At 39.5% G+C, this 27,419-nt stretch overlaps 1 protein-coding gene across 1 annotated transcript; it reads left to right on the top strand.

Annotated features, from left to right (window-relative positions):
• Positions 1 to 1,849: 1,849 nt before the first annotated feature.
• ube2e2 (ubiquitin-conjugating enzyme E2E 2) lies at positions 1,850 to 27,148 on the top strand. Its single transcript, XM_083529557.1, has 6 exons — positions 1,850 to 2,218; positions 8,447 to 8,629; positions 11,553 to 11,603; positions 24,051 to 24,183; positions 25,676 to 25,823; positions 26,379 to 27,148. The coding sequence occupies exons 2-6, from the start codon at positions 8,454 to 8,456 to the stop codon at positions 26,474 to 26,476; spliced, it is 606 nt and encodes a 201-aa protein (XP_083385683.1). The 5' UTR covers positions 1,850 to 2,218; positions 8,447 to 8,453; the 3' UTR covers positions 26,477 to 27,148.
• Positions 27,149 to 27,419: the final 271 nt, after the last annotated feature.

The following is a 27,419-nucleotide window of genomic DNA, read 5'->3' as shown; positions in this document are numbered from 1 at the left end:
TTGTTTTCCCCCTTTTTCACAACCCCCCCTTCTACAATGTGTTGTTGGTGTCTCATGACTCGCCGGGTCGCTGACTCAACACTGACACTGACATCAGGGCCGAAAAAAGTGTGTCGTACCGAGTCGATAAATATAGAGGCAAACATCAGTGGGTCCTGGAAAAGAGCAATGCGAGTGAGGACATCTGTCTTTCACCTTATTTTTAACTAGACACATTAGGGTTCGCATCAAACATATAAAAGGCAACATTCCATCTGTGCCAAAAACGAAATCATGAATAATAAATCTGCTCTTCCATCTGGGCTGAAATAGATGGAGTTCCTTCAGGGTTGAAAAAAGTTTGTTCTGTAACCAAAAATTATTTTTGCCCAAATTACTCAAACATTATTGGACAAATAAAATCCTCAGATCGGCTCCACAAAGGTCCGACGTTTTGTCAGTTCCCTGTTCAGAAGTGGAGAAAAAACACGTGTCACTGAAGTAGTGTTTAAACCGAGCATAGGGATGTGCATCTCCATCATTATCTCGATGCATAGCCAAGATACGGTACGTTAAAGATACATTTGGAGCAGCTACCGATGTGATAAACCGTTAAAAAACGATCACAATGCAAATGCCAACTTGTTTTCGATGCACCACATCGTTATGCGAATCAGTGAATCTTTCTGTCTCTAGTAGAGCACCATGTGGCACTGTGTCCCCAAACTGACTTAAACAAATGATGTGTCTCAAATCATATCCTTATGTACTCTAGACTGTTTTCTGTTTTGGTTTTTTTAGTTTCTGAAATGTCTATACCTGCTGATAGGTCTGCTTTGAGTACCACTCGTCCAAAAAGGTTTATACTAGAAGTAAAGGCAGAGTTTGCGTCTTGAGACAGATCGTGACAACTGTCCCAACGACAGCGGGGAGTGTTAAAGAGAAACCCAAGTTTGTCGGTGTGTTTAACGTCAAAATCGTTCTACATTATAGTTCGATTTTAAAAAAAAACTGACGCACAGATGTTTTAGCCAATTAATGCAAGCCACATTCAATTTTCCAGATGTGCATTAAGATAGACAATGCCACTAATACAGCAGATGCATGCGTGTTTGGAACCATACATGGAGGTGCACGTATGGCCAACAGAAATTATTTCCATTAATCTATTCTCTGTTTATGTTTGAGTTTCTGTCCAATCATATTTCAGCCATTAAAGATATCTGCCTTGCAGCCTTCAGAAATCAACAGTGAGGGCACCTGCAGCATAGAGCTGATGCTTTAACCAATCAGATTTCGAGTTGCTGACCATCTAGAATAAAGTCATTTTCACGTTCTTCGATCGGATGGACAGAGAGCGCACTATTTACAGTTTGCAAATTGCGCTTCGAGGCGGGTTTTTTAAGAAATCTGGACTTCGTAAAAAAAAAAAAAAAAAGTTTACCAAAACAGTTTAAAACTGCTGTTAAGCGTTTTTCATGAACCATTTATACTTTTGCTTTTACTTTCCCGTTTTGCACAAAAACCAGAGGTTTCTGTGGTCAGAGAATTCAAAAGGTACTACAGAAATGCACGGAAAAGCCGGGGTCATTTTATGAGGTTAATATGCTTCTGCTAGAGATGATGTGTGAAAGAAGACTTGTTGAATTGTATTCTTTGGGTTTCTTGCTTTAGTTTAATGTATGATTTTTTTTATTTTTTTTTAGCCGTGACGTCATAATGACGGTCTCGACACCACCTAGGGCCTGGGTGTGAAATTCACGTGATGCACACGTGAGTCAGGTAAAGTGTGTTTGCACCTTTTTTTCAAGCCGTTCAAAAAAAATTCGTGTGTTGCTGCTAGTGTTGAGGAAACGTTGAAGGAACGTTGCGGGAACGTTGGGGGGAGGTCGCGGTTGTCCCAATCAAGACCAACTCGAGCGACTCGCCCCCTCGTTGGGACGCGCACGCGCACGCGGGCAGCCAGGCGCAAAACCGAGAGCATCACGTGAACGCGCCGCGCGCTCTTGAGTCGGGAGCGCGCGTGGAGGCGGTCTGGACTGCTTCGCTTTCTGTTATCGCCTCTCTTTTTTTTCTTCCTCCTCTTCTTCTTCCTCCTCCTCTTCTTTCCAGGCTTCAGTTAAACGCCGAGGAAGCGACGGGAGAGCGGACGGACGGCCGAGCGAGGACACGTGCGATTTTTTTTTTACCGTCAAACCCCAAACCGCATCGGATTTGAACGTCTACGGCGGCTCGACAGGTAAAGGACTCTTCGTTGCCGCCCGGGTGTTCAGGAACCCGCGTGGAAAGTGGGACATAAATGTCTCGCCAAAGTGTTTTTGTCTCTAAACGAGGGCATGCGCGTGTGTGTGGGTCGGGACGAGCCTGGTTGTCCTCGCGGGGTTGCCAGGTTGCAGCTGATTCCTTCTTTAATGTGCGGAATTGGGTTTGAATAGAGAACGCATGCACAGGCTGGAGGAAACAACAAAACGTGCAGGAAACACGATACGTGTTTTCTTTCTTCTTTTTTTTTAACAAAGAAAAGTGTTAAATTGATAAATTGTGCATGCAACTTCAAATGGAAAAAACTCCTACAAGGCCATGCTTTAGAAAGAGTGTTTGCTTGGCATGATTAAAAAAAAAGGTGAGAGGAGGTAACCTATGGATGGCCACACCCACCTTCAGGTATTTTCATAGTGTTTTCACATTGATAACATTTGTGATGTTTTAAAGTGAAGGGTTTGGAAAAAATCATTGAGCTGGAAACCACCCGGACAATCTGGCAACCTTTACTCCCTTTGTGTTAATGCTGGCTATTTTGGTAATTTCGTGGGTTTTTTCTTCTTTTTTTTTTTTTTTTTTGGACAGTGCAGGGTTGCCAGGATCAATCTGTTTAATCTCCTAATCTAATCCGCGGGTGTGATCTTTGTGTATAAAATAAATGTATCACAAGAGTTTTTTTTTTTCTTCATCCAAAAAGCAACTAAAACAGCCCACAGAGTGGTTTCCACAATCTGGCAACCCGGGTGCTGTTGTTTCTTGGTTGTTGGTGTTCTGTGTTTTTTTTTTGGCGTGTAGTGATCCAATATAAACCTATTAGGGTTGCCAGATTGTGTTTGTCCACCTATATATAAAAATCCAGCTTTAACTTTTGGTTAATCAAAATTTAGAAATTGTGTTTTTTTTAGTCGTTCTAGGACAATTCCAAAAAATGGATGTGGAAGAGATACGCATTCTTTCTGTAGCTCAAATATGGATAAATCTGGATATCTGCATTTCAGGGTCTCATCAATCAGCCTTTATGTCCAATCACATGATTTCTACAATCTAAAATCTCTTACCCAGAACATTATAAAAAATTGTGTCCATAGTACTAGCTGTCTGGTACATCTTATTGTCTTTCCGAATCCGTGTGGGATTCGAGCCATTATTCACTACTACTGGAGGAGGTATTTAAAATATGTCCCACCCAAATGTCCTCCCTGGTACTAACTGTCCAATAAGCGCTTGTCCCCAGGCTGTGCGGTAATCGATACACTATTGGTTAATGTCAAAAGGGGAGGGGTTTCTCAAAATATGTCTTATCAAAATTGCGTCCCTGGTATTAATTGGTCAGTAATCTAAGAATCTATTGGCTACTGTCAAAGTGGAAGGCGACACTTAAAATATGTTTCGCCCTGACTTTTTTTTCTCCTGTCGAAATTACGTCGCTGGGTTACCGATCGGAATGTCGGACGTTCAAGCCCCTATATCGTCAAGCTGCCACTCTTGGGCCCTTGAGCTAGGCCCTTAACCCTCTGTGCTCTTAACCCAGCTTCCAAACAAGAAAATAATTTTTATCACGGGGGATTTAGGTGATGTGTAACCCAGGAAGTTTCAACTTGAATATTTCTCAAGGTGGGTTCACATAGTGCAATCGCATGTGATGATCACCAGCTAAAATGTTCATTAAATTCTTATTGATATTTGTCTGAGCGAACAATCTTTTTAATATAGCAAACGATCTTTCGTCTCATATTCACAGCGTACCCACCTAACTGCGAGCCATGCTACTGGCCAGAAAACTATTTCCTTTCTACCTCAAGCTCACTTTCCGTCCTCTTTTATTCTTTGATTTTATTCGACTTTTTCAGCTCATCCTGAAGCAACATTGCTACTGTACTATATTACCCAATCCTGAATCATGCTGATTGGTGAAAATGCAATATTCTAAAATCATCTTGTCGGAAGAGCTTTTTCCTCTAAATTAAATCTGAGGACATGTAAATCGCACTACCTGATAGAGAATTCACATAACGTTCTACCGGCATCACTAGTACAAGTAACGCTCGTAAAACAACTGTTAAAATCACAACGTAACTCCAGAATAATTGAAAGCTTCCCATTCTGAGGCGATTCCACCCAATCTGGCAACACTAGCCGGATCTGCGTTTGCGTGCGCTGCTAATTACAGCCCCTACCCCCATTTCTCTCTGACAGCCTTCACACCTCCCTCCTTCTCCTCCCGTTATGTTGCCGCATTCCATTTTTGCACCCAACGCCAACGACAGAAGACGGCGCCGGTTTTTCCCGGGGCCACCGGTTCAGTGTTCTGTGACCCTGCTCCCTCAGACACCGGGGCTGAAGCGTGTGCTGGCGGGCTGACACGCGTATTTCAGCTTTGTAAAAACGCGTTAATGAGGTGATGTGTTGCGCGAGCTGTGGATGAGCAGGAAAACAAACAAATGTGCCACACGGAACAGGAACGAAAAGATCATCGCTGAATGTGATGACACTGGTTTTCATCAATATTTAGAATAAGGACATGCGTCTGTCTGTTTGTCTGTCTCTGTCTGTCTGTCTGTCTGTGGGAGTGAGCAGGAAAACAAACAAATGTGTCACACAAATCAGGAACAATTTCATCACTGAATGTGATTTTCACTGGCAATCATCAGTATTCAGAAAAAGGAAAAGTTATGTAAATTCTGTGTGTCTGTTTGTGTGTCTGTTTGTTTATCTATCCATAAAAATCTCTGTATCTATCCGTCTGTCTGTGTATCTGTCTGTCTGTCTGTCTCTATCTATCTATCTGTCTGTGTATCTGTCTGTCTGTCTGTCTGTGTATCTGTCTGTCTGTCTGTCTCTATCTATCTGTCTGTCTGTCTGTCTGTCTGTGTATCTGTCTGTCTGTCTGTCTGTCTCTATCTATCTATCTATCTATCTATCTATCTATCTATCTATCTATCTATCTATCTATCTATCTATCTATCTATCTATCTATCTATCTATCTATCTGTGTATCTGTGTATCTGTGTATCTGTCTGTCTGTCTGTATCCATCTGTCTGTGTATTTATGTATCATTCTCTCTGTTGGTTGATCAGTCCATCCATCTATCTGTTTGTGTTTCTATATGTCTGTTCCTCTATTTGTGTGTCTGGTGATCTCTCTCTGTCTTTTCTTCCTTTCCTCCCTAAATTCATCCTTCTATCTCTGTCTCCATTCATCTGTTAAGTCAAGTATCAGTTTATAAATACGTCTGACTGTTTCTGTCTGTACCTTTATTTGTCTTTATTTCCTCTTTATCTTATTCAACTTGGTCACCACTTTATCCATCTCTCTGCTCTCGTTCTCGTCTGTTTATTTATAAGTTGCTGTATCAGTTTGTTTGTCTATCTTGAGCTTTTCCTGTCTGTCTCTCTGCTTATGTTCCAGTCATGACCTCTACATCAGAGTAATCCCCTCTCATGGTAGTTTGCAGCGTTCAGTGAAGTTTTAGCAAGAACCCTTGTATGAAAAGGGGGTTTTCCGGTTTGGGACGGAGCCCCACTCTAAACTGTTTTACAGCTGTGTTAGCGGCTCTGTTATAACGGGCCTTTGTTCATGTACACTATGAGGAGTGTAGCCTTGTTTTCAGGTCCAAGATTTTGTGTTCGAACTTCACTTAAAACTGAATTTGTTGACCAGGAGCACACGGTCCTTCATAATGCTGATGTAGACGTTCCAAAATGGTGGATTTGTAATGTGCAGGCAAAAGATTATATAGACGACGACTTAAATAACCCAACCACTATATATATATATATATATATATATATATATATATATATATATATATATATATATATATATATATATATATATATATATATATATATATATATATATATATATATAATTTATTTTTTATTTTTTCACTCCTTAGCAGATAAATTGTTTGATCGACCAAAGGGAGAAATGCATTATGAAATGTTTTTGACCGGAAAAAAAAAAATGCTGTAATTAATAATAAAATTCAAGCAACCAAACAAACCAGTGCAAGTAGACTGGCTCTAGAAAACATCATGACACAGAGGAGTAATTGGTGTCGTGTGATGGAAATGGGCTGAGAAAGAAAAGTGATATTAAACTGCAGAGTATTTAATTTGCACAGCTCTGTTTTTGTCCGTTTGATCAGTAATGGGAAAGTAATTGAAAAGAAAACCATGAAAATAATGACAAAATGAGGGATGCAATTGCCAGCCTTCCTGTAGAGTCGATCATTTGGCAAATGAATAAACAGCTATAGCATTATGCTTATTAAATAAGTGTTTTGAAGCAAATCCGAATGTAAAAGAAACAGAATATTAATTTTTTGCATATTTATTTTTTTTCTCATTTCTTTCTTTCAACCCTTCATCTTCTTCCCACACTATTCTTTTTTTTAATTTTTTTCTCTTTCTCTTGCTCTTTTTGGTTCAGTCCGTAATGCTTTGTTTCCTTTTCCAAAAAAAAAAAAAGAAAAACCCTCTTTAAAGCGAGCCGATCATGGCCAGGTCACGGCTGTTCCATAAATAACAGATGGAAAAGCTTTTCCTCAGTCACAACATGATCTCTTATGCAGGAATCACTGTGGGATTTGCATTAATGAGTCAGCGTGTAAAGAATCCAGCAAGCCCAGGGCACCGAAGAGGAAATAAATCACCCCGAACGTTCAGGCAGCGTTCACTGTAAAATGTCACAGGCGTCCGTTATCTACCGATTCGTCTATTAATAGACAAAATTGCATTTAATCCGATTGTTCGGGGGCCGAGCCGAAAGTAGCGGGAGTGCAGAAAGATGAATGGCACTTCACTTTAAGCGGCCTGGTCACAAAGCCGATCTGGTTTAAAGAGAAGGCGACCAAAGTGCAGGAAGTCGTCGGTGTTGTAGCGCTGCCGAGTTCTTTAATCCCATTAGTGTCGATGGTAAAAACCAATGCGTGGACTTGTAGGAGCGGTTCTGAAGATGTTTCGAAGAAAGAGATGTATACGCTTCCTCGATAAACTCGAGAAACAGAAGGTAGAAACGCTCGGAAAGCACGATGAGCAGAACGAACAACCATTCGATGTCATTTCTCTTGAAAGCCAACTTTTTGAGGGGAAAATAAAACGGCTTTCTGTATGAATTTGTAAGAATTTACACAGCCGGAAAAGGTTCGCAGCTTGTTTTTTTTTTTTTAAATGGAGTTTAATGAAAAGCCAAAATTCTTGAACAGATTATAAATAATAATAAAGTGCAAAGACATGCAAAAACAACCTTATCTGAATAGACGGCAAACATTTTTGTCTCGCATACGTTCCACAACATTAAATATATCTATAAATGAATAAAACTTAGTGGTTTGTAACAGTCAGAGACAACGATGTAACTCTACCTTTTCCGACGCTTTAGTTTTCGAAGGGCTTTGTGTTTTTGCCATCTTCATGACAGAAGCGAAGCCGGTGAGGAAACGTGTGTTTGTTGTTGTTGAGTTAGCTTAAAGGACTTGCCTTTGTGTCCTGGACGTTACCATAATTAAATGTGCCTATAAACAGATGTTGTTTAACGTGTTGCATTGTTGGCGCACCTTTTAGTCCCCGCCAAAAATAATCAAAAAATATCCTAGGATCCAAAGGTTGTGAGTTTAAATCCCAGCCACACCAAGCTGCCACTCATGGGTCCCTGAGCAATGCCTTTAACCCCAAAGCTGCTCAGTCTGTGAATGAGGTAAATGTAAGTCACTCACTCTGGAGAATACTATCTGCCAAATGGCGTGTGTGTGTGTGTGTGTGTGTGTGTGTGTGTGTGTGTGTGTGTGTGTGTGTGTGTGTGTGTGTGTGTGTGTGTACACACTGATCAGGCATACCATGGCATTATAACATGTGAACTTCAGCTCTTATGGGATGTTCCTGGTCTGCAGTATTCAGTATCTATCGAAAGTGCTCTAAGGAAGGAACAGTGGTGAACCAGCAACAGTTTCATGGGTGGCTGAGGCTCATTGATGCACTTTGGGAGCGAAGGCTGGTCCGTGTGGTCTCGATTCAACAGACGAGCTCCTGTAGTTTAAAGAAGTTCATGCTGTTAATAATCCATGGGTCAGAACTGTTTTGGCAGTGAAAGGGGACCAACACAATATTATATATAAAATACATTATTTGCTGATTGATTGATTGATTGATTGGGACTCTGGTATCTGGCCGCAGCGTATAACGATTCGTCGTTTTGTTTCAGGGCCAGGATGTCCGGCGAGGTGCAGAGAGCAGACGACAGCCCCAGCACAAGTGGTGGGAGCTCGGATCTCGAGCAGAGAGAGACGGCTCCCCCGGAGCAGGAGCGTGAGCCGGCGCAGCCTAAGAAAAAAGAGACCAAGATCTCCAGCAAAACGGCAGCCAAACTATCCACCAGCGCCAAGAGGCAAGTGGTTTTGTTGATGTTCTTATTGAAGTGTGTCGTTCTGTTTGCGAAACAGTTTTCAGGGTCAGTTGGATTTAAAATTATTCCAGTGACTGCCAGAAATAGTTTACTATACATATATTTTTATTGTTTCTTTTTATTATTATTTTTTTTTTACTTTCCCAGAGGGAGCCTTTATTTCTGGCCAGTCAAGTGACTATGGTTTATATTTCTAGAGCATGTGCAGTAGGCGACACATGGAAATATCACCCGTGTGCTGTTTAGGTTTTCTACACACCTTGCTGAGGGATATTGTGGATATTTGGTGAAACTTGCATGCTGCCAGTGTTTGCAAACCTGAACCCTGTGTTCTCATCTCAGTACTCAATACTAAAAAGGTAACAACGGCACTTCAATAGTACTTTTAGTTCTCGTGAATCTAATAGTTTGAAGACACGTGATTTTAAGATGTTCTTTTCCCACATTAAGTCCCCATTTACTGTTATAATTACCTCCCACTCTATTGGGAAGATGTTCCACTAGATTTTGGAGTGTGCCTGTGGAAGTCCAACTTTGTGGAAATATTTTTTGACACAATTGAGTGGAAAGTAAGGTGTCCCAGGATTTCTTTTCATACAGTATATCTGAAGCACGAGTGGTTGGAAGAACATCACTGTAACCCTGAAGATTTAATGAACTGGTTGGATTTTGGAATTGAACCAAAACAGAGTCCCAGCAAGTTCAGATGTTTTTGTATAATAGCTTTCTTCCTGTCTGAAGTATATATTAATAGTACTGCATGTTACACCTTTGGGGGAGTGTATGTCAAGTTTAAAGGCTGCGAGTCAGATTTATTCTAGAGTTCGACCGATTCATCAGTTTTGCTGAATTATTTTCACCGATAGTTGAATGCTGAAACTCTTGGCAAAAATCCATGCTGATAGTTTTTCCGGGCTGCATCGGTTGCTGGTGAAAGTCCGCTGTCACTCTTGTAATGTAAAATGACCACTAGAGGTGAATCACTGATGCTACAAGCTGTTTGTTTTGACACGTGAGACTGTGCGCTGTACGTAGTGCGTACTATATTATATTAATTATTATTTAATAATATAACTAATATTAATTTTGCACATTTTCATGATTTAATACTGTTTTTTTTTTTTTTTATAATAAAGTTCAGTACTATTTTACATTAATTGTTTAGTTTTTTCCAGTTTGTTTTATACGGTATCCATTGGGGGGAAAAAAAAACAAATCTGTTCATTATACCGTTCGGTATACCCATTAATCGACTGTTGGTCGACCTCTACTCATTACATTTAAATAAAACCGTTCTTTTCCTTTGTGTGATTTGTTGAATGCACTTTTTCCCTCCACTTATGATTCATTGCTCTGATTCTTTGCAAACCCGCTGAGCTTTTTATTCATTTTTTTTTTTCATGAACAGTGATTTAGTGGCTGTGAAGCCCTGCGATCATTACGCTAAATGCAGGGTGCGAGACCTCGCTAGGTAATGAAGCTCTTATTGCAATCCAGTAAACAGAGCACAGATTACAAGTCATCACACAGCTAAAAATAAATGATATGCCTTAAATTAGAACGTGACTAAAATATAAACATATATCGTTACATGCTGTTTTTCTTAGAAATAAAGGAAAATAATTGGAGGACATTTAAACAGACTAGAGTTTATTATTATTATTAGCGGTAGCTCCTGTGGTGACTGTAGCCACTGGTTTTTGTTTTATTCACAAGATCTTTGTTGTTATTTTGTCTGATTTGACTTGGATGGTATTATATTGTTTTGAGATAGTTAGATAAACCTGAGAAGTCATAATGTGACATCCTGATTGTTTCTAACATCCCATAATTAGACTGTTGTGACACTTCACATAGCGTCATCTTTCAGTTTTTTTCTTGAAGCTTCCCTTCCTCAAGTTTTTTTAGTTGTGTAGCTATTTGAACTTGTACGCAAGGTGGATGGTGCACATTTTTATTTGAGATGGTTTTTAGATGTGTAAAACATTTAACATGATGTATACAAATGGCATGATAAAAGCGTTACTGCCCTGAAGTCACGCCACAATGTTCCTGCTAGATGACATTCCCCAACATTAATCCAACATTATGCTCTAACTCACTCCCCAATGTTATGTCTTAATGTGATGCCCCACAATTACACCCCAATGTCACCCCCAACGTCATGTCTCGATGGCATTCTTCAACGTCTCATCCCAATGGTTCATCTCAATGTGATGCCCCAACATTACACCCTAACGTCACCCCCAAATGTTATTCCCCAGTGTCTCACCCCAGCGTCATGGCTCAACATCACAAGCCTAACGTCACTCCAAAACATGTGTGGTATCTGTTGAGAAATATTCAGTCCGTAATCAGGATGATCTGGATTATCTATACTTAATCCTGTCATCTTCTCCCTACTTCCAGTCAGAGAACGTGATCATTTTAGTGTTTCATCTCTGACCTTTTCCTGCCCAAATGGACAATCATATTATCATCAAATCCTAACTAGCTGATGCTAGTGATCCTTTTCCCAACCAAAATATGTAACATATTTCGCAGCACAGTTTTATGTGGACTGCAAAGATGTTTGTGACGTGGATTTTGGAGTTAAAGCTGAAAAAAAGTATGCATTTATGGATGAACTCTGAATACCTCAGTCACCTGGGAGTCGTGTTGTAGATCAGACAATAAAAGCTCTCTCCAGCCTGGATATGGCCTTCCAGTCCGCTTAGTTTCCTTTAGATGTTTGTGTGTGATGAAGACGAAGCTCGCTCTGCTCTGTCGTCTGTGTAAATCTATACGCTAGTTAAACGCGTCGAATGTATTAAAGCCAGATTGAATTGTACATCTAAACGTATTACTGCCTTCGAAGATAAGATTGAATATGCGCCTCTAATGCGTCTTGTGTTGTTGCTTGCAGAATTCAGAAGGAGCTCGCCGAGATCACTTTGGACCCCCCGCCTAACTGCAGGTACGCGCTGCTCTGCTCTTTCCTCAATATACTGCTGCTGAAGTCTGTAAGACAGATGGCAAATGTTTTACTCATGTGAAGGCGTTAACAAATGAGTTTTCTGGATCAAAGGGACGAAAAGTCAGAGAGAAAGAGAGAGAAAAGAGCAGGAGAGAATAGACAAGATTTGATTAGAACCTGATGAGGAAGCACGTGAATGAGATGTTTATTTTTATGACGTTCTTGATAACAAAAAAGAGACCAACTGATGCCATCATTTCTGACCAGAACGGCACAGACAGACACTGAGAGAGAGAGAGAGAGAGAGAGAGAGAGAGAGAGAGAGAGAGAGAGACTTAGACAAGATGAGATAGATCAATAGAGAGAAAAACACTGCAAGAGATGAGACACAGATTGAGATGGAAAGAGAGAGGGAGAAACAAAAAGACACAAAGAAACAAAAGAAAGGGACAGAAAGATATACTGGAAGACAGCTAGAAAGAGACTGATGAAGAGAGACACATTATCTGAATCTAAGAGACAAAGGGAAAAGAGGAGAGGGTGTACAGAGAGACAAGTTGAGACATTGTGAAGGAAAAGAGAAATGGAGAGAGAAACACTGAAGGCAACAGACAGGCAAGGAGGAAGGAAAATGGGGAAAGCGTGAGAGACAAAGTGAGAGAATGATACGCTGGGAGACGGAGCGAAAGAGAGACTGAGAGAGAGTAAGATGCACAAAAAAGATGCACTTTATCTGATTTGGAAAAGATTAAAGAGAGATGGGGAAAGTGGGGGAAAATGAAGAAAGAGAGAGACAGAGAAAATAATAATAGGGAAAAGAGACAAAGAGAAAATAACAGGGAGAAAGAAAGACAGAAAAAGACAAAGAGAGTGACACAGTATGACAGTGGTTGGGTATTGTCTCCTGATTAGCTTGTTGTACAGATGAATGAGCAGTTGACAGACAGTCAGCATGTACCGCTATAACTCCAGCTCCCGTGAGCCTCTGCATGAAGATCAGACTTTTCTAAAAGCGAGTAACGTACACTGACACCATCATCGATTATCACTCTGGGAGAGTAATCGCTTCGTTCAGACAGCCATTAGGGAAGGAAGTGAAGGGGATGTTCTGAAAGCAGTGGCCTTGAAAGTCATGTTTGGGAGCGTTTCTGAGTGAATGTGAATACAGCGTATTTTTAACATGATTTTTTTAAATCGAACACTACATCTGAGAAAAATGTTGACAATTGATGGATTTGCCTCGCTTGTTACCCATGTTTTACATTGACTGTACATATACTGTACCGTATGTATATGTTCAGATATGTATGCCACTTATACCAGCATGCTATCTATATTATTTGTTAGATTCAGTCAGCTAGCATTGTGTTGACTAGCCTTGATTATATTCAACTCAGGAATTAATATATGAAATCAGTTTTACTTGATTTCTAATTAGTTTTTGACGTCTTCGTTGTTTAAGCATTTCATGGTTTCATTCAGATCACATTGTTTTATTACCATTTTATTACAGTCACCGGAGTAAGAATGAAGTGTTTTTCTCACAGTATTTTAGTTTTTTCTTTATAGTTTTAACCTCGTAGTTTTTACACCATCGCTTTTACCTCGTAGTTTTTACTCCATAGCTTTTACCACATTGTTTTACCTCGTAGTTTTTACTTCATAGCTTTTACCAAATTGTTTTACCTCGTAGTTTTTACTCCATAGCTTTTGCCACATCAATTTTACCTCGTAGTTTTTACTCCATAGCTTTTACCACATTGTTTTACCTCGTAGTTTTTCTCCATAGCTTTTGCCACATTGTTTTACCTCTTGGTTTTTACTCCATAGCTTTTGCCAAATCAATTTTACCTTGTAGTTTTTACTCCATAGCATTTTTCCACATTGTTTTTACCTTGTATTTTTTACTCCATAGCTTTTACCACATTGTTTTTACCTCAGTTTTTACTCCATAGCTTTTGCCACATCGCTTTTACCGCATAGTTTTTACTCCTATAGCATTTTTCCACATTGTTTTTACATCATGGATATTTGGCTAAATATCAAGAAGCATTCATTTCTTTTACAGGTTTGACATCAGCATGTGCTATAATGATTTTCCTGATAAAACTTAAAACCTGTGTAATTGGGAGCGGCGTAACATTTTATGATATGAGCAGACCAAAAATTGGTCGCCATAGCAACAGAAAACGTAAAAAAAATATTAAAGTTACAGGATGGAGAGATCATTTCCAAATGCTTTTGCACGCTCTTTTGTTCCTGGCCAATTTAATGCTCAATGAAAGTTCTCAATGTCGGTGGGGACAAAGGTCTATTATTTACGCAGTCTCTCTTTTTATCCGTGGCTTTCACTGTCCCTCTTTTTCCCGCCAGTATGCATCTTTCTGCATGTGTCTTTTTCTGTCCCTCGCCATCTTTACATCAGAGTGACGGGCACAGATGGGTAGAAAGAGCGCGAGAGAGAAAGAGACACACAAAAAGGGAGAGCGATGGAGGGAAACATTTGGCTGATCAACGGACACGTTTTTGAAGCCGATCCTCAGATCTTCGTTTACGCGATGGAAGCTGACGAATGTAAAAACGTTTTTTTAAAACGCCTCACCACCTCGTTACATTTGAGCGTTTCGAAATCGATGTAGCGCTCACATCCGATGTATCTGTGGTAATGATATGTTACTGCAGGCCCTTGTGTGTGTGTGTGTGTGTGTGTGTGTGTTGTACCATCATTAAAAGGATTTCAGCGAGGAGACATGGGGAGCTTTCTCAGGATCGACTGGGGGAAAAAAAATCTCTAGCCCTTTATTACATTACATTACATTACATTGTCAGTGCTGCTTTGCAACCCGGTTAGCATTTAAGACAAGAAATAACACATTACAAGGCAAGAATTCAGACTATCGAATTGGCTATTAGTGCTTGCACGTCTTCTTTTTCCACTGACCGAGGTCGTTTGTGCCGTTGCCGTCTGCCTCACTGAGCTGCCTGATAGAAAGGGGAGCCCCCCCCTCCCAATCCTGTGAGGCTTCACGTCGTTGATTAGCACTAGTGTCCTGCGGGAATCAGCCGGAGGCCATGAATCTAATCCATTTTTCACATCCTGGCTATTAACTGCAGCAGGGAGCATATCCATATTCATAAGAGGGAGGAGAAGTGCACGCGGGGTGGGGGAACCGTTCAGGATCAGTATTTCAGAGGCCTTCTCTGAGCCAAGGTGCCGCGGAGAAATCTATTAGCTCGCTATTCAGACGAACATACGATGAGTGTAGACGTGAAAAGGTTTTTCTTTTTCTTCCTCGAACATTAAATGATTTAAAGGCGCTGTGGAATCAGTCTTTTTCTAAGAAAAATGTTGCAACACATTAATAGAGTATATTGTTGCTATAATGATGGCGTTTCAATAAATAAGTGGTTAAAGCTTGAATTAACATTAAAATCCCTCGATTGCCCCATTTTGCATCTCGCTCCAAATCCATTAATTATAGGGGGTTTAAGCAGCAAAGCTTTTTGTTTAGTGCTTCTGCACTATTGAAACTCATTGTGCATATCAAACCTAATTGGTAGAGATGGGAAGTAGACATTTCATCCTATAGAAAGACTATGGTGTAGCTTTAAAAAAAAAAAAATCAACATCCAGCGAAAAAATCGTACCTAACGCTAACTAGCAGAGGCAATTCATCCTATAGAAATGCTATAGCTGTTTTGTTTTTTTGTTTTTTTTGGTCATCATCTATTAAAAAAAATTTATAACAATTAAAATTACTTATAGAAAACAACTTTTTAAAAGTAAATTTTCACGTGTTGGAAACCCTGTAACAGTATCCTGACACTGGAGACTCCTTATATAAATAAATGCAACTCCAACATTAATGGATTAGAAAAAAAAACTATTAATATAAAACTGTGATCAGCCTTGCAATTGGAACTACTGTCACAATTGCTTTTGTGCTCTGATATAAATTGTGAATTCTTCAGTGATTATCTGTGGTCTTTTTGTTCTGAAAGCAAGCAAACCGATCCTGGATACGCTTGGTTTTCCTGCTGTCCTCTGAGGCCCAATTGATCGATACGCATCGCTTGCAGGTTTACGTTTGCGTCCATCTGTGCGTCAGCATGAGGGTAAACTGCAGCTCTGACTAATCCCGCCTGCAGTTCTCAGCATGTAAATGGCGCTCGTGCCGAAGGAGACGACGCGGCAAAGCTTCGAGTGTGAGGAATGGTCCGCACAATTCGCTATTCATCACGGTTTTGTGTTTCCATATTTCCACAGTCGAGTTGCTAATGCACCGTTTGCAAAGCCCGGTTATTAAACTAACGACCGGCGATGCATTATGCATAAGTGTCCCAGAGCAGGAGTTCTGCTAACGGTTCTCCGTGCTGCAGGCGAATTTTACCGAATCAGACTTTCCCTTATAGAACAAACCCCCCAGACAGAACCCTCCCAACCCATTTCTATCACACCCACCCCTCCTCCCTGAGTGCACTGATGCGCATGGTAAACAGATTACAAGAATAATCCAAACACCAAAAGAGGTTTTTGCTACTTTGCAAAATAGAATAATCCCAAACCCCCCTCCGTAACTTTGCATTCACCGGGGGGGGGCACATATTTTGACGCGATGCTAAAAATTCTTTTTCACCATCTTCCACTTTGAGAGATCGACAGTAATAGGATAGTCTCTTGGCTTTGGATAAGGCAAGTATTTTCTTCTTAAGCACTCATTTCAGCACTAATTGCTCACATCTAACTGTGACATTTGTGGTAGAGATGAGCTTTATAGTGCATGAAGATTTAGGGCAGACAAGGACTTGGAGTAGTCGTCTACCACCACCACCACCCCCTTCCCTTTGCGCCGCGGATATAATTGGTGGCGGGGTTGTTCACGGTCAGAGGAAGAAAAGATTGCTTCATTAACTTCCCGTTTTGATAATCACTGCAGGCCCACTGCTGTAATGCGAGATCTTAATGGAACGAATACGACATCCGTTTTTGCGGTTTTGCACGTCTCCCAGAGATTATTCCAGATCAAATGCTCTTTACAATCCTCAAACAAAAAAAACAAAAAAAAAAAGACGATAAAGGTTAACGGCACCTTTCACTGATATCATCTTTCCTGAAAACGTTCCCTACGTGATGTGGCTGTGAAATAGACCTCCCTCATTTCACGGAATGTGATTCGCAAAGCCTACGGTGCATGTTAACCCAAGTACAATGGGTTTCAAGGGGGCATCTACTCAGACATTTGAGCTAATAAACATTAGTTTGGACAAAGATTATTGAACTTTCCCCCATCACTCTAAAAGTCAATCAGCCGAGATGTGTTTAGCTTTGGGTTGGATTTACTATGATAATTGAGCTGACAAGCAAGGTAAGTGTGTACTGTCATGTACAGCTTGAAGCAGCAAACATATTTGGCTGACTTTTTTTTATTTTTGCCTGTTGTTCGTTTTAAAGAGGGATATTTTCCCAAAGAAAACGCGTTCAAACACTCATTCTCAAGCTGGGGCAATCAAATCACCTACGTCATGTTTTTGTGAGGTGGAGGGAAAAAAACCCATGCGGATAAGTCGAGTAAAACCCCTTAGTGTAACCTGAGCTGAGGAACTGGGAACCCTGGAGCTGAGGTGGAATTAATAGTACACATTTGTACCATAGTGCTGCTCTAGCGGACATTGAAATAGTAAATGAATAAATAAATAGTTCTACCAGTACTTACCACTGGCTTGCTAAGCTGCTAGTTATGCTAATAAGCCATGGTGTTCACATGAATAATGTAAATCTAGTTACATCAGCTTTCAGGCAAAGATGGAGTTCTTGGCTAAATTGAAAGCTGCACTTTCTCCAAATCTATCATCGTCTGTCACACCCCAACGCCCCAAGTCCTGCACCTGAAATCTACTGCCATGTTGACTCCATTTCTCTGCTTTCCAAGGGCACATCTAACCAACGCTCGAGCTTAGCTAATCAAGTGTCGGAACAGCTTTTATAATGGTGACAGGGATTCCCTAGAGGGGAAGTGGTGATGGAGCGAGAGAGGGAGGGAGAATGTTGGAACGTAGCGAAAGACTTTTGGTTCGGTCAATTACTGCGCATTTTGCAGCCTCAGCCTCTCAGCAACACGTCGCCGGCTAATTAGCTTTCCGTGTTGATGGTTTGTCTGACCTTGCCCTTAGCCCATGCATGAATTGTCATTGTTTCATTGTGCTTGGGTTTTCATTTTGTGGTAATTAGAGACACGGCGGGGGGGAAAAATGGTTTGTTTGAACTTGAGCTTTTGAGATTCTGAGGGTGATAGAAATTGAGGCAAGTTTGTTTCTCTGTTTGATTTGGTTTGATTTTAAATAAACTATCAGGCATCCAGTCAATACACTGGTTAAAATTCAGCAGGATAGTATTAGCATTGACTGGTTTATTGCTTAGTACATGTCTGCTGACAGATATGGTGCAGGTGTAGAGGATGGCTTTAGACCTTGTTTTATAAATTAAGACAGGTGGTGAGGAGTTGAACCGCCTGGGGGAAGTATCTGATCGAGTATGTCAGCATTGGCTTGGATTCTTGGCTGCGTTTTGCCAGACAGCAGGTGGTTGAGGCGTGTGTGGGATAAATAGGAAAGGTCATCCACAATGCTAAACAACAAGGCCATTCCAAGCTGCCTGATTAATAAGGCCTTGTTTGTTCCTGAGTCCAGAGCAATGACATCCCTAACAAAGCCAAGCAGGTTATAGAGACTACACCAGCACATTTGTTCTACTTGTGAGATTGCACCTGAGAAATATTAATCATCTCAGTTAGAGTCAGGGTGATAAATCACAATGGGTTGTGCTAGTATAGGAAAATTATCAAGAGCAGACTTACTATCGGTCTTAAAATGGTCTTAAAAAGTCGCAAATTCGACTCCGTGAAACTAGTGTTTTGGCACTTTTAGAACACCTTCTGACCAATCAATTGGAGAATTCGTTCGTATAAACCCACACGGTTTAATTAGGTGTATGCCGGTTATTTTAGTTGGATGATGTTAGGCAAATGTTCCTGATATGGTGTAATACCAGGTCAGAGTGTCAATGAGCTAATGTCTGCTGATATGATGTACTGATTTGATATCCTGATTATATCAAGGCCGAAACTCAGTGACCCAGTGTCCTGATTAGGCAGCGTATGACGTAAACGTGTTCTTGCCTGTGCTTTGTATATGATTTCTAGGGTTTTTGCAGTAGTGCCCTGTCTGGAGACTCTATTATTTCTTTATTCTTTTATTGACAAAATTTTGACAATAACGGCTTTATTTATATCAATGTTGTTATTTTTGGACAACAGTAAATCTGTACTGCTATACAAGCTGTGCATTGACTACTCTAAAATATCTCCAAGTTACATTTCTATAGTATTGACCCTTGAGAAGGTTTTCTGGGCTTCCCATTAAAACAATCAGGATACTGTGTTTTGGTTTTTGATACCAAGTCCTGCACCAGTACGCCTTTTTCAAGAACTGGTCTCATGTCAGTCTTGAATTATGTTGCATTGTTCTGAAGCATTTAAATTTTTCCTTTTTTAGTATTAAATCATGAAGTATTCAGCTTCCTTTAATTTATCATTGGTATATTGCATGGTTTTTATGTGTAGAAAAAAAAAAATCACTTCGTCATGTATACATATTTGCCAGATTTAAATAAATGTTCCCATTCTTATTGGGCTACATGTATTACAGTATCCAATAGCTGAGGCTTGGTAACAAAACGTTGACAAATTAAACAATTCTGTAAAAATGGCATAAACATGCACAAGAAGCTTCCGAGTCTCTCACCTTATTGAAATATCTCATAAACTCTATGGTGCATATCAGTGCATTTCACACCGAAATTGATTTCCATAATATTAAATCTATAGAGTGACTGTTTCCCATTTAATTCTCCACCTCAGGTTGAAATGATTAATAATACACTGCATTTTAATGAAGTTAGCGGATGTATTATAGTTCAGCCTGCTCCTTGAATGCGATTCAACTTTGCTAACTTAATTTAGAACAGTAAAATCAATTCCAAAGGGTACTAGAGAATGTTTTGCGCATTGTGAGGCGTTTAAAAGGATGGATGATGACGTTGTGTATCGAAGTGATGGCATGCACGTTTACTTCTAGTGTACCTGTGTATTTGCCTAGTGTAAGTTAAGTCTAATGAACATTGAAATTTGGACAAATTTGAGGATCAATGTTTAAAAGCTAAGGCGACTACATAGCGCACTCTGTTAAAATATCAATAGGAGGCACTACAGAGTCTTTCTACTATATGATATTGTGTGTAAGTGATTATAGAGTGGTGGTACAAGTGTGCAGAGAAACTGAACACTTTTCTTGTGTAAGCACTGAGATCCATACACTTCTTTTTGCCAGCATCTATAATATGATCAACAAGAAAATCCACCCTCTCTGATTCTGCATACGGTCACTTTTGTGAAAACGTTGAAGCAAATATTGTGGAATACATTACACCTGGTTATATTTTCTGGATTGCTACTACTATACCATGGTACTGTAAATATTTTAGGTTTAGATCGAGATCATTTTTCACTTCAGGACCTCAAGGCTGTCGGGTTGTCATCTCAAAACTGGAACAAAAATAGGTCAGGGTTTGTCTTCTGTTGCTGCTGTTATGGCGAAATCCTCCAATCACGCTGCAAGTCAGAGCGAGATGGTTGCTGGGGAACCGTGAGTCCTGGCATGTGGTTTCAACTATTGACTTACCATTTAGCCAGAGGTCACAGAACATAGTGTCCACCGGGGCCGATTCTCTGTAGGCTGTCTCAATTTTTCACTTTCTTTCTAGTCCGTGTGATTCATATCTAGCCAGGACGTTAATGAGCTTTGAAGAGATTTTCTCAGTTATTTTAGAGGACAACATGGTTCCTCTTGTGTCAACCGAGACCTATTGATGCAGTTCAAGCTTTTATTGAGTTTGCAAAAAGCCTGGTCTTTCCCACGATTTCTTAATTAGCAGAGTTAAGAGTAAATGGTTGAGTTCAAGGGCCCAACAGAGGGCAGTAGTTTGCTAAAATGCTAAAAAAAAAAAAAAAGTGTTATAATGCTTAGCTATTTGATTTTATATCCCAAATCTTAATTCTAAAGTTTTCAGAGCAGATTGATTGATTATCGATACTTAAAATGGTGTGCTAGATGTTTAATATATAGACTTCGATGCTCTCCTATAGCAGTTGGGAAAATCCACCAAAATTTTCCGTTATTTTGGCTTCCAAATTGTTTACAAGGAACTGGGTTTTAAATGCCTCAACATGCTAGGCTTCATTGTTCCCAGTTGCTAGCGTTCTTTGAAATCTAGCTAATGGGTGGAAATTGGCCCCTGTTGGGCAAGCAAATGAATATATGTTCCCCCTCAGACAAAACAGAGTACTAGCTGATGTGTTTGTTGCTAGTGCAGGCAGTATATTACCTCACATTTAAACACATCGCGAAAAAACCACGCATATTTTACCACAGGAAGACATACGATTTTATATGCTAACATTTATACTTTTGTATTTTCAAGAGGCTACAAACAAAAGATTGGGATCTTTAATGAATATATAATTTTTTTTCCCCGTCGTTTGATTCCAGAGTGTAGCCGTTTACTAACACAATCAGCTTTACCTCACGTATATTGGCTCTTGTTTCCATAAAACAGCCCAGGCAGAGACGTTCTCCTCATCTGAGCGTGGATTTATGACAGTACATCTGCTGCTTCCAGTGCGTAATTGGCCCCCTGATCGCTGCAGAGAATCATGGCTACCAGCTACCAGATGTTCCTCACATCTCATTATGCACAATGGCTTGCTCATTTTTTTTTTTAAATATCAGAGTCAAAGATAGGAATTCCTTATGGCAGAGATTTATAAAGTGGGATTCTGAGCGTCTCTCTCTCTCTTTCACAACAGTCCTGTCGTGTTGGTCTTGGTGTGATGGCTTGTTCACAACCTTTCGATCACTTTTATTGATAGAGTGCTCAGCTTTCACGGCTAATGCATTTTCAAGCCTCTGCCAGGAACCGAGCTCTCGTTAGCTGCTCCAAACAGACGGGGGAGAAAATTGTCATATTTTCCTCCGCTTTCATTCCCCAGGCCTGAGAAACGAGCACTGGAGTTTGTGCCAGCAGTCTCACGCTGACAAACCGGTTGATTTTGTTCTGAGCCAGTGCTGATTTAAAAATTTCAGGATAATCACAGTAATTTTGTTTTGTCTCCCTGTGCGCAATTCCTTTTTTTTTTTTTGTACATGGTTTAGTAAAAACCCATTCCGTTGATTTATAATTTTCATAACAGCAGCTCTGATAAGATTTCTGGCTGCTAATCAAGCGACTTTTAATCCTAAGTACCTATATACAGTGTCTTTAAATATGGTTATATCCTTTTTTTTTTTTTTTTTATTATATATAATTGATTTCTGAAGTTTTAATTCAATAATTAAAAAATATAATCAGTTATTGTTTAAATTTTGTGCAAAGTTAATTATGATTGTAATTAAATTGTAATTATTTTAATTGTACATCATTTATAAATCATTAGCTTTTTTTTTTTTTTTTTTTACATTAATGTGTAATTGACAATATTTTATATATTGTATTTAAATATTTATAGGTGGTATTTGTATTTGCATATTTGCACATATTTGCATCGGTAAAAAACTATTTATTTACATATTATTAGAATAATTATACTTTCATTATTCTGCTACGTGAATTTGACGCATCGCAACGTTACGGAGACCGAGGCGTGTCCTGAGAGTCACACAGAATACAGATTAACATGGCAGAGGTAGAGCTGCATCTTCCCTGAGACAGAACAGGAAAATAACATCTAGGGTTAGTCTTTTTTCCTTTTTTTATTTCCATATATATATATATATATATATATATATATATATATATATATATATATATATATATATATATATATATATATATATATATATATATATATATTAGTACTTGTTTTTCCTTTATATTTGCATTATTTTTATAAATGTATTTGATTTATTTATTTTGATTCGCCGTTCTCCCAAACCAAAAGCATCATAAGTTACAAGTTGAGATGACATGAGGTGATATTTTTAATAAGAGATTTGGAACTTCGACCCCTGACCATCGATTTACACTAAGTCCTGTTTATAGAGTGAAATACAAGCCGAGGCTCGCGTTCGAAACTGAATCGATGGTTTGATTAATGCTTTAGTTGATAATTAAGCTGTAATTAGTTTTGGTGCGAGAGCCAGATTCTGTCATCGATCTTCAAGACTGAATCGGAACGCGAACACATTTGTTTGTTAAAACCAGCGTTTTCAGACTCAGAAAAAGTTCTGTTGTAGTCACATCAATTAGTTAATAAGCACATATATGAATCCTGCTTAAAAAGTTGAAACCGGCTTCAGTCAAATTCCCTAAATTGTATTCCATACATTGCCCATATTTTTAATAAAATGTTCTTGTTCGAGAATTGCTGTTCTTCCTTCCTTCAGAGTTTCTTCGTAACGAAGCGGAAACTATGATTTCCAAAAATGCAGCACAAGTGATAAATTATTAATTTTCTCATTCATATTTAGTTTTATTGCACCATTAGTCAGATACTGTCAGGTGTAGTGTTTTACCAGCCAAATAGTTCAACAATACACACCCGTGGAACGCTCTAGAAAATTCTTTTATATTTGTCTAAATGACCTTTGGCCTTGTTGTTTGTTAAATGAAATGCAAAAAAAAACTTTGCTACTGGGAAACAATGTAAGAATGTCAGGATGGTGTGTAGGAATTCCTCCTCAACCTCAGATACACCACTCCGGATCATAACTCAACTCGTTTATTAGGTCTCAATGCAGGATTGTTTCTTTTTTATTATTACAATTTATTCCAGCTCATGCAGTTATTGGTACAAATAATGTAATATTATTATATGTACCGTAACCAGGCAGATACTAAGGATGCTGTAAATGCGTCATTCAGCATCGTGTTCTCATGCTTGCAGAATTCCTCGTATTTCGTGCTGGAAAATTGCCTCAAATATTTAAAAAGAAATGTCCCAAAAATGCGCCTAAAATATTTAATTTCAAGCTTTATTTATTTATTTATTTATTTATTTATTTATTTATTTATTTATATTTGTCCACAGTCTACGAGTTTTATCCAGTGTATTTCTTATAAATCTGGCGAACCGAAAGTTTATTTAAACCCCCTTTTTTTTTTTGCTGTAAATGTGTTGGATTTCTTGTATTCACGAAGACATTAAAACCTAGACATTTTACTAACACTGGTCAATATTGTTGCTGTTGTTGCGACTTTGTGTTCCATTAATCGATCAGTGCAAATGATTTTCCTTTTGCTTCCTTTTCTGAAAAAAGTACAGAGAAACTTTGGCTGTGTTTCAAACCTCGCTGTTAAGAAGTCTCCCTCCCCCACCCCCTTTTTTTGGTCTACAGTGCCGGTCCGAAAGGAGATAACATCTACGAGTGGAGGTCCACCATCTTGGGACCACCAGGCTCTGTGTACGAAGGAGGTGTCTTTTTTCTCGACATCGCCTTCACGCCTGATTATCCGTTCAAACCACCCAAGGTAAGGGACACCGGTTTCTTTGGGTTTCTTTTTTCTTTTTTTAGCTTACAGGTTCCGACATACTGATACAATTCATAGTGGATTGTGCAAGCAGGGGAAGCGTAGAGGAGAGGAACCGAAGCTCTGGCATGATGATAGAATGGAAATTGCATTCATTGCCTATCAGTCATCATCTACTAAATGAGTCATGTTCGAGACAAATTTCTGAATGATTCAATCAACAAACACTTTTTTTTTGCCCAGAGTCCAAAAAAAGCTAAATTTTTATAACTGTTACCTTTCAGTACTTAACCTTTTCCACCATTGTGCCCATGCCTATGTGTAGTCCATTTAAAGCCCCTGTATATACACTATATTGACACTATAGTTTTTCCAGCCATATGTGGTTCAATTGTATAGGATTTCTTTAGATTCGGTAGAATTTGATTTACTCTTCACATGGACTAGGAGACCCAATGCCCTGTGCACAAAGCAAACTCCGTGAAGATCTGCTTTAAATGGGTTGGAGTGAACGATCTCCTGCTATCGAGCTCTGAACTCAACTTTACTCCATCAGTACATGACTTTACCTTGTGGCTGAATGAGCACAAATCTCCACAAGCACACTCCACAATCTAGTCGAACATCTTCCAGAAGAGTGGATGTAATTAAGAGCAAATGGCAACCAATCGTGGAATGCGATGTTCAAAAAAACACATTCCAATATGTATTTTTCCAGTAGTTTCTTCTTGCTTGGTCCACATTCGACCCCGTGAACCCCCATTTGACGAGTGTGCCTCGAACGCATTCAGCATGAAAAGGTCCTGCCTCAGTCACCAAGCGTTCGCCTTTAAACTCCAGAAAACATCATCTGGAAAATCTGAAGCATCATGTTTTAGAGCTGTTGATGGAAATTATTTTTTTCCACAAAAAGCCTACAGGTGGTTCTTAAACCTTGGACCTCCATCTGCAGCTTTTTTTTTTTTTTTTTTTTTTATCCCCCTTGGACCAATTTTTTAAGCGAGTCACAGGACCTGAAGTAGAGCATCAGGATGAATCATGCAGATCCGGAGGCTCTGGAGAGCAGTATCGCACGTAGTGCTCGATTTCACACATCGCAAATGTTATGCCAAATCAACCTGCATTGCTTTTGACACTGTGTTCCTGTAAGCACTTGATTTTCTGTGGAGAAGTAACCTTTCACCTTCATTACCAAGCATGCGAATTGATATCATAAATTTCCCAGACGCATCCAATGAGTCGCAATAAAACACGTTATGCGGCACGTCGGCGCATTTCTGGAGCTCGTGTAGAGGTTTAGCGTGTCGATGGAGAACCGTGTCCTGCCCTTTCCCTCATAAATCTGTTGATTTTAACAAAACAAAACGTTCACACTGAAGCTCTTCACAGGGTTACTGTTTATTTAAAACGATCCCATAATTAGCATGCAGTCGGCTAATTTGTTCATGCTTGTCTGTATTAAAGGCTAATTAAATCTCTCCGTCTTTCCAAGGTAACATTTCGTACACGCATCTATCACTGCAACATTAACAGTCAGGGCGTGATCTGCTTGGACATCCTGAAGGACAACTGGAGTCCTGCACTCACCATCTCCAAAGTGCTGCTGTCCATCTGCTCGCTGCTCACCGACTGCAACCCAGGTACGAAGCCTTGACCTCACCATCTTCTGATTTAATAAAAATATTTTTTTTATTATTTATAAATGTCATTATTTTCTACAAGTGTCCCTGACGATATATATATATTATATTATAAAACCTGGAAAAAAAAGTATTTTATTAGAACAGGATAAACCTTTAATGAATCTCCCGAGCATTGTTAAATATTTAAATCCCTTTCGTGTGGAGGTGCAGTCAGCATTCACATTCATCCCAAAGGTGTTTACTAGGTTTAGAGCTCTATAGCAGGAGATCTTCCACTCAAAACAATGTAATTCATATCTTCATGGAGCTGGCTTTGTGCACAGGGTCATTGTCACGCTGGAACCGGTTTGGGTCTCCTAGTTTAAGTGAAGGGAAAATGTCTTGCTACTGCACCCAAAAACATTCTATACAATTGTGGACCTTTTTTGGTAACAATTTGGGGAAGAACCACATATGGCCGGGGAAAGTTTAGGTGTCTTTTATAGTGTATAATAATAATAATAATAAATGCAAATAATAATTTTTATTATTTGAACGTGTTTGTCTACACAGCTGACCCTCTCGTCGGGAGCATCGCCACGCAATACCTGACCAACAGAACCGAACACGACAGAATAGCCAAACAGTGGACGAAGAGATACGCCACATAAACAGAAGACCTCCCTTGGAGCCTCCCGCGATAAATCATCCCTCCTTCCGACCTCCCCACCAAAACAACCCCCCCCCCACCCCCCCATCCACCGTACCTGTCTACCTCTGTCCCCGTCCTCTCAGAGCACACTCACCGTATATAATCTCCGCTTTCCCGACCGCCCCGGCCGCTTTCGGTGAACAGAACTGTCCTTTTGTTCCTCATTGACTTGAAAGCTTCTTTTTTTTTTTTTTTATACAAAGATTAGAGTGGGATTTTATTTTCCAATTATTTGAATGTGTGAAATATCCTAGGAGGAAAATATTGTTGTTGTTGCTGTTGTTGGTATTATTATTATTATTATTATTATTAATTTTGCTCAACCTCATTTATGTAAGTGGCACCAGGAACAAAATACAAACTCGAGGAACCCACCCAGAAGACCACGCTTTTGTTTTCCACTTATGGTTATGCGCATGTTAACGGGAGGCCGATTTGCAGCCACGTCAACACGAAGCTCCGCTCTGTTTGTAACGTATTTTTTAAACGCTCCGTCGATAAGCAGCCACTCGGGAAAGTCTGGTTGGTGGATAGATGAGAATTCACAGGTTTGTATATAGTGTGTAACACAGTGAGGTTTGTTGTGCACTTGCTTTCTGGACAAACATCCAATAAAACACTGTGGCTGATATGTGCATGTGTTGTGTTTGTGTGTGTCTACATTTTTCTTTTTTTCTACTTTCATGCTTTAAGAAAATTCAGAATGCAATGATTTGCACATTTCATAAAACCCATATTTTATTTACAGTGAAACAAAGAAAACGTGTTTAAACGGAGATCATTTACAATTTTAGGGGAAAAAAATAAGGAATTTTTTTAATTCCATGGTCACAGCACGTCTCTCAGTTGGGTCAGAGCCATGTCTACTACTTGGAACTGAGGAGACCAGTTGCTGTAGTTTT

Source organism: Silurus aristotelis (genome assembly GCF_946808225.1).
Source record: "Silurus aristotelis genome assembly, chromosome: 25".
NCBI classification, from domain to species: domain Eukaryota; kingdom Metazoa; phylum Chordata; class Actinopteri; order Siluriformes; family Siluridae; genus Silurus; species Silurus aristotelis.
This window is presented reverse-complemented; position numbering and strand designations above follow the sequence as displayed.

Coding starts and splice junctions, on each gene's coding strand:
- ube2e2 (XM_083529557.1), top strand. CDS start 8,454: ATGTCCGGCGAGGTGCAGAGAGCAGACGACAGCCCCAGCACAAGTGGT. Junction 24,184..25,675: donor ATCCGTTCAAACCACCCAAG/GTAAGGGACACC, acceptor CGTCTTTCCAAG/GTAACATTTCGTACACGCAT. Junction 25,824..26,378: donor GCTCACCGACTGCAACCCAG/GTACGAAGCCTT, acceptor TTGTCTACACAG/CTGACCCTCTCGTCGGGAGC.